This window comes from Anastrepha obliqua, chromosome 2 (genome assembly GCF_027943255.1).
Source record: "Anastrepha obliqua isolate idAnaObli1 chromosome 2, idAnaObli1_1.0, whole genome shotgun sequence".
NCBI lineage: Eukaryota > Metazoa > Arthropoda > Insecta > Diptera > Tephritidae > Anastrepha > Anastrepha obliqua.
Window position 1 is genome coordinate 77574419 of NC_072893.1, and position 8669 is coordinate 77583087.

Sequence of the window (8669 nt, forward strand, 5' to 3'; positions counted from 1 at the left end):
CATAATGCAGTGGCAGAGCGCTGAGATTATTAAATGCGCCAAACGTGTAAAACAAATTTTTGGTTGTAGTAAAAAGGCATAGCTTTATGTATGTGGGACTCCAATCAGACGTCCCAAGTATACCGGTATTCGAGAAAACGAAATTGCCGATGAATTCGCCAACCGTGGATTAGCGGTTTCCCCACCAGGGCCAGAATTGGAATCAGTTCCGCAGGAATCATGAATTGTATCAGCGATTATGTAGGCAATTTACATAAAGATCGATAGTCCGGTCTAGAACTCTGCAAAACTGCAAAGTATTTTGTGACATGTCCGAACGGAAAACTGTCAAACTTTCTACTAAAACTTGGAAGGAAAGACATTCAGTTGATGGTCGGTATTATTACAGGACACAACCCATGGGGTCATCATATGACCACCATTGGAATCATTGAGAACTCAATGTGCCTGTCTTGGTTGAAGGAGGCGGATAGCACTGAGCACTGTCACTGTCAGTATCCTGCCTTTGCAAGACTACGATTTTTGGGTTCCAATGTCGTGAGAATGAGTAATATTCGTTCTTTAAAACTGGAGGATATTCACAGATTTGCCAAAGAATCTAGAAAGCTCTCCAGGACTACCTTTATCTCCGTCTGTATTCTTTCTCGTCTCTTTCTCAGATACTTTTCTCCTTGACTTTCTACCCACTTTCCAGAGCTCTAATTGCAATGGGCTTTTTAGCCTGAGAGTTTTAAGACCCACCAAATCTCTTGGTGCTCCTTGGCTCGACCAATTCCAATTTCAATTTCAGTATAATAAGACGTAGGCTGAAAAAAAATTTTTAAAATTTAAAATTTATTTATTGTTAAATTGGTAGAGAATTTTTTAAAGTGATGTATCTTTTGCTCGTTTTAATATTTTTATAATTTTTGTTATTGTTTGGGAGAAAATATATAATGAAAAAATTTGTATTTGTTTTGTTTGAAATTTTTGTGAAAAATAATTGTTTGGTCATTTTTGAAAAATACCCAAATGTATATAAAAAGATCTTTTTGGAAAAAAATTTTATTTATTTATTAAAAATGTTTAAGAAAAATTGATTTGTTTTTAGTTTTTGAGAAAAAATTCTTGATTTCTAATTTTTGAGAAAAAAAATTTATTTTTATCATTTTTGAAGAACACCCCAACACAGTTTGTTTTTCTTTTTAGGCAAAGGTTTTACTTTTCCTATTAAATTCAAATACCTAATCAGTGAAAAATACTATATATATCGATAGCGCTTCGACAGAGTAGTATTTTGCGCTCGTACATACGTACAGCAAGTATTTGACTATAACTCGAAAAATTATGGGAATCTCACTATGAAACTTTCAGTGATTCATGATTCAATTATAGAAGGTTAGGTAAGTAAATTAGAGAATGTGAAGATCCCGATACCCCAATCGTTGATGACGGAATTGTCGTTCCGTTACCCGACCATGACGAGGTGAGAATAGCAATATCACGGCTAAAGAACAACAAAGCCGCGGGCGCCGACGGACTGCCGGCTGAGCTATTCAAACATGGCGGCGAGGAGCTGGTAAGGTGCATGCATCAGCTCCTATGCAGAATATGGTCGGATGAAAGCATGCCTGCCGATTGGAATTTAAGTGTGCTCTGCCCAATCCATAAGAAGGGCGATCCTGCAATTTGTGCCAATTACCGCGGGATTAGTCTTCTAAATATCGCCTATAAGGTTCTAGCGAGCGTATTGTGTGAAAGGCTGAAGCCCACCGTCAACCAACTGATTGGACCCTATCAGTGTGGCTTCAGACCTGGAAAGTCTACCATTGACCAAATATTCACAATACGCCAAATCTTGGAAAAGACCCATGAAAGGAGAATCGACACACACCATCTTTTCGTCGACTTCAAAGCTGCATTCGACAGTACGGAAAGGAGTTACCTGTATGCCGCTATGTCTGAATTTGGTATCCCCACAAAACTAATACGGCTATGTAAGATGACGTTGCTCAACACCAGCAGCGCCGTCAGAATTGGGAAGGACCTCTCCGAGCCGTTTGATACCAAACGAGGTTTCAGACAGGGTGACTCGCTGTCGTGTGACTTCTTTAACCTGATGTTGGAGAGCATCGTACGAGCCGCAGAACTTAATCGCTCAGGCACAATTTTTTATAAGAGCGTACAATTGCTGGCGTATGCCGATGATATTGACATCATCGGCCTTAACAACCGCGCTGTTAGTTCTGCCTTCTCCAAACTGGATAAAGAGGCAAAGCGAATGGGTTTGGTGGTGAACGAGGACAAAACGAAGTACCTCCTGTCTTCAAACAAACAGTCGGCGCACTCGCGTATCGGCACCCACGTCACTGTTGACAGTTATAATTTTGAGGTTGTAAAAGACTTCGTGTATTTAGCAACCAGCATTAACACCGATAACAATGTCAGCCTTGAAATCCAACGTAGAATCTCCCTTGCCAACAAGTGCTACTTTGGACTAAGTAGGCAAAGTAAAGTCCTCTCTCGACGAACAAAACTAACACTCTACAAGACTCTCTCCTCTCGTCCTAACGTATGGCGCAGAAGCTTGGACGATGACAACATCCGATGAAGCGACGCTTGGAGTGTTCGAGAGAAAGATTCTGCGTAAGATTTTTGGACCTTTGCACGTTGGCAACGGCGAATATCGCAGACGATGGAACGATGAGCTGTATGAGCTTTACGACGACATAGACATAGCGCAGCGAATAAAGATCCAGCGGCTTCGTTGGATGGGTCATGTCGTCCAAATGGATACAAACGCTCCGGCTTTGAAAGTATTCGATGCGGTACCAGCTGGTGGTAGCAGAGGAAGAGGAAGGCCTCCTCTGCGTTGGAAAGATCAGGTTGAGAAGGACTTGGCTTCACTTGGTGTGCCCAATTGGCGCCGGTTAGCACGAGAAAGAAACGACTGGCGCGCTTTGTTAATCTTCGCCAAAATCGCGTAAGCGGTTATCGCGCCAATTAAGAAGAAGAAGGTAAGTAATGGCAAGGGGAACGCCGGAATCATACTAGTAGTTACTAAGTATAGTCTTTGCTATTAATAAAAAAGAAATGGAAACAAATCTGATTTAGGGATTTTTTTAAATAATTTCTCAAAAAATTACATCTTTATTCAAAAACAATTTTTCACTAAAATTTTGAACAGAACAGATTAAATATTTTTCAAAAAAAAAAAAACAATTAAAATATTTTAAGATAAAACAAATAGAAAAAAGTATATAAATATTAAGCCGAGCTGAAAATATTTCACTTTAAAGAACTATATACCAAATCTCAAAATTATTAAAATAGTTTCTTATCATATTCAACTCGATTGATTTTCCCAAAAATTATGAGCTAATGTAAAATTGATTTCTTCTCAAAAAAAAAATTTAAAAGGATGCTAAGATATTTTATCTTAAAAACTCCGTGCAAAATTTTCAGCATTAATTTTTTAAATTTTTCCAGTTTATATTTTATTATACTGAAGCCTACATATAAAACAGTTTTCAAATTAACGAGAATGTTAAAAATATTTGGGTCAATTGGCTTGGGACAATAACCGAACTTAGGTTTTTTGAGAATGAGGTGCTACAGAAAAAATGCTCTCGAAAACTCTATTGTCAGGGAAAACATTTTCTTATATAAGGGACAAAATTAAGGCCTTTAAATCATTATTAGACCAACAACAATGTTTTCTCCTATGGAATATCACGACAATAGAACGTAGAAAAGAACAAGATAGGGACAAACTATGTTGCACAGCCGACATAAAGTTGGATTTAGAGGCATACGTCGATAGTGCGAGTGGAACAGCTTTCATCATATCATTTTCTGCTGACATCCGAATGGGCACGGCGAAAGAAAAACAAAATGAACAAAATGAACAGCTGGTCTACCCATACCCGCTTTGGAAAAAATAAGTTCAGTTGTGCAAAATTTGTTGTTCGTTTTAACATATGTATATTTGAAAAGTACAAAGATTTTTTTATTTTTATTAAAATTTCTCATAACATTTTTTGGTATGGGCATTTGCAGAACGCGGCATGGCTGGAGTTTCTCAATGGTGGTGAAAGATGCGGGTTGCAATTATTTTCTGAAACAAAAATTTTATAAGCACTATAATTGTTTATATCTTTTCTTGTGAGTGATCTAAGCACACGGAAGAAATTTGAACTTTTTGGAAGTTTGTTTTTTATTGTTGTACAAATCGTAAAAAAAATTTTAAGGCTGGTGTTTCAAACAAAAGAGAATTCAGCACTGAAGTAAGCAGTGAAGTAAGATATAATTCTTCTAAAAATGTCGAAAAAACAAGTTTTAAAATAATTTTCTAACTACCGGACGCTCGTCCACTTTTGGCTTTTTTTTATCTGCGGAAGCATTGAGAATCTGGAAATCCTACGTAGAATCTCTTTTGCCAACAAGCGCTACTTTGGATTAAGTAGGTAAATGAGTAGTAAAGTCCTCATTCGTCGAACAAACCTAACACTCAACAAGGCTCTCATCATACCCGTCCTAACGTATGGCGCAGAAGCGTGGACGATGACAATATCCGATGAGGTGTCCCTTAGAGTGTTTGAGAGAAAGATTCTGTAGCGAACAAAGGTACGCTATTTTTTTTTTACATATTTGAAAAGGTTGACGCTTCCATCGATTTGTATAAAAATTTCAAACAAATCAGACGAAAATTGAGGGAGTTGTACAAATTTTATTAAGATAATCTTGTCAGGGGAACTATATGCTAAGGAGGCTTTGTACAAATTTGACCGATTTTTGTTTCAACCCTTTTCTTAATTTTTTTTACATATTTGAGAAGTTGACACTTCTGTTCGGATTTTGCCGTTCAGAATTTGCCATTATCAGCTATCAAATTATAGTTATCGATATCTGACGTTAAAAAATAGAAACACTGACTCTAAAAACCCCGATATAACTCAATTTTGTTAAGTCGATTTAATCGTTTATTGCTTGTAACCACAGCTGCGTACCTATATTTTATGCATACACATACCCCTGTCCCAACTCTTTTCAATTTCGCATTATGCTCGTGCAATACGCTGAATGAATAAGAAATTCTTGATATTGCTATCAGTATAAATATTTGTAAAGAAATATGATACATTTTTACAATACATACACATGCACTTTGTGCATGACTTTAATCGGTTGAGCAATTGACAAACTTTGCAAATAAATGTGACCTGAAAGAGTCAACAAATCGGAGATGGCACCGGAGGTGGTTTAGAGTGAATGTACAAATACGATTGAATCTTAATTGTTAGTAAACAAGTGATAAAATAAATAGTAATTTAGAGTTTAGCTTAGCAAGTAATTGAAAAATAAATGTTGCAGCTCACTGTTATAAACTTACAGATGCAAATGCACTTATGAAGTCAAATGAAACTTATTTGGCTTACAATTTTTAGTTAAAAACTTTTAGTAGAGTTTAAGGGGTCCCGGTGGTCTAGAGCTCGAAAATTTAGGGTATTTTCAGGAATTTTGCTTACAATACAGAAAATTAAAAACGATATTTAAATTTTTTCGGCTTTTATTTAACTTCTTTTACATACAGAAAACAATTTTTTTTTTTTCATTTTAACAATTTAAAAAATGGCGCTGAAGTTGACCCTCTCGAAAAATTGTACCTGACCGGTGTTGTCCATTTTGGTTCTTCGATTTATCTGAAACACAAAAACCAAAAAAATTATTATTCAGTATGACTGTAGCTATGTCCCGTACTAAGTTTTAGCAATCACACAATTTCCTATCAATTACCATATGTGGGAATGTGGGAAGATTTGAAAACATTGAATAACACGTATTCGGCCATCAGCTTTTCTAAATAAACCTTTTTCTTTCAAACATTAGGATACAGCTTTTCTGCGTTATAATAGTATAAGCTTGATTTGATTAGATTAAATTCCCAAGGAAATCCTGATAGAGTGGCCCCAAAAGACACATTTGACAGTTAAGTAAAGCAGTCATCCATTCTGCTATTTACTATCATGTTAAAGACACAGTGCTGGGGCGAAAAAGGATAAGTACAAGAGGTTAGAAACAAAGCAGATATTCGAACATGAATTATGGATGCCAAATCGACGTGAGCTGATAATAAAATTTCATGACGTTGCAAATATCCACGCTTGATAACTCTTGTGGCGTGCGTGAGAGCTATGTAGTCTGAGTCTTAGCCTCGCAAAAATTGGGCAGCTGATGAGTGCTGAGTTAATTTCACTTCATTATACTCCAAGAAGTTACTAGAAAAGGAGCTCCAAGTTATGTTGAGCCACCCAAAATGGATTCCCAATGAAAAGTGTGCGATTAAGAACATCAGAACTCACTATAGATGTGGCTTTGTTAGTATCGTTTCTCCAACCCATCCAATTTTGCATCATTTATGAACGGACTCACCGAATTTGCTTCCAAGTGTTACATATCGTCCAATGATCCCTTGAGAAAAGATAGGTAGAGATCCATTAGATCCGACGTCTATGTACACTGGTCAATTAAAGCAAGAATGAACTCGAAAGAAACTACGGAATATATGAAGTCTTTAACGTTGGAGTTAAAAACTCGTTAGAAGAAAATTTAAATTTCCACAGTTTTACATAAATAATGATAAAATTAAAAAATTTGATAAAATGACGCGGTTTTGAATTTGACACTCTAAAAATCGGGGGTTTTTCAGTTTTTTAATAAAAAAAAACGAAATAATTGAAATAATAATATTATTCTTGTACGGGCAATAGCTATTGGTGTTGTGAACAACATATTAAAATTTCAGACGATTCGGTTAAATTAGCTTTTGCAATTTTGCAACATGATTTTAACCATTTCAAATATTTCAAAATACAAATTTTGTACTATCAAAGATGTATGTATTAGCTACATCTCGCTTGAATCATTTTCGTACATATTTGTGTGCCAGTCAATCAGTTAAATTTCGAAAATGTATGACTCAGATATTCGTAGAACCTTGCACCAACATTCATAAACACTTTTTACGTTACATGAAATAATTCTACGTGTGCTATAATGGACTTTGCATTCACTACCTTTCTGTAATTAACGTTCAAAAAATCTTCGGAGTCTTTGAAATACTCGACATCTGAAAAATTCAAATCATTCGTATTACATTTTTGTTAAAAAAGAAATTTTTATTGTTACACTAAAAAAATTTTCGGTTATATATTTGTTTGGCTCTTTTAATAACTATTTTGAAATTTTTTGCAAACCATGAGTCGTTGTTGTATGCGACCTGGTCGTGTTACCGGTAATGGATACCTAAATTTTTTACGCGAATTCCGCATGAAAAACTGTGGCATGACGGCGGTGCAAACAGTGATTCAAGGTGCGAAGGCATGGAATCGACTATCGTGCAAGCAGAAGGCCAAGTATCGTGCAATGGTGAGTAAAATAATCTAATTCCGGGATGCCTATATATATTATCATATATTTGCATGTGTATGTGCATGTACATATGTAAACAGGGCTGCAAGAGTGCGCGACGTAAGAGGAAGCGTCGTAGTTGTCGACCAAAAAGACGTAGGCGTTCCGGCTGTCGAAAGAAGCGCCGAAGGCGTCGTGGCTGTCGGCCAAAAAAACGTAGGCGTTCCGGCTGTCGAAAGAAGCGCCGGCCAAAGCGTCGTCGAAGCTGTCGTCGTCGTTCTCGCCCCCGTCGCAGGCGCGGAGGCTGCCGAAAGCGCAAGCGTTGCATGAAACCCGGCCCAGTGACGGCAAATGCATATTTGAACTTCCTACGCTCCTTCAGACGTAAACACTGTGGCCTCACGCCACGAGAAGCTGTAAAGAAGGGCGCGCGAAAGTGGTGTTCATTGTCGCCCGAAGCAAAACGACGCTACATGCGACAGGTTTGTATAAAGCTCTCTGAAGCTCTTAGTAATAAAATGGTGAAATTTTTTTCGATCTTTCAAAATAATGTCATGCTTTTTTTTATTTTTTGGCAGGCCTGCAAAATGACAAAGAGCAGACGTAAAAGGAGAAGTGGTCTATGTCGATCATTCCGTAAAAAGAGGCGTTGTTGAGTGCTTCTATGTACCCTCAAAAATGTTTGTAATATAAATTGTGAATGTGAATCTGTTTATTTTTTTTTAATAAAACCGAGAGTGCGTAGAAAATGGATAGACTAATACTACTGTGCTGGAAGTCACATATGAATCACATATTGGTTTAAAATACTTACATTTATTTTTCATAATGGTTTACAAGAAGATAAGCTTAACTTTCTCAAATGAATAGAAAAAATGTGTTCGAACAGAAAACTTTTTTTATGACAGATAATTCAGCAATAAATTATGTGTCTTATGATGCTGATGGAGGCAAGATTATTGCCAATTCGAAACATTCCGATACGCAATGATTTCATTTCTTTATATATAATGCCCTGCGATCTCTAGTATGAGCTATTGGAGTTCTTTGATAGATTTCTGCACTCCAATAATTTTTTTCCATATCACCAATGGATTTAGAATCTTTTCACCTAAGTATGTGCGTCTTTACCTTGCGAGAGTTCCATATTCCCAGAGAATGCGCCACAATGTGCCGTATGGAATACAATGATAGTTCGTAAGTTTTCTTTACCCAGGTTTAAATTCCTACTTCATGTTCTCCTAGGAGAAAGGATAAACTATTTTGTCAACCTCTGTCCT

At 36.7% G+C, this 8669-nt stretch overlaps 1 protein-coding gene across 1 annotated transcript; it reads left to right on the forward strand.

The window, feature by feature from the left end:
- The first annotated feature begins 7074 nt into the window (after positions 1-7074).
- LOC129239490 (protamine-like) lies at positions 7075-8142 on the forward strand. Its single transcript, XM_054875002.1, has 3 exons — positions 7075-7407; positions 7491-7871; positions 7968-8142. Exons 1-3 carry the CDS (start codon positions 7237-7239, stop codon positions 8043-8045), a joined length of 630 nt encoding a protein of 209 aa, XP_054730977.1. The 5' UTR covers positions 7075-7236; the 3' UTR covers positions 8046-8142.
- Positions 8143-8669: the final 527 nt, after the last annotated feature.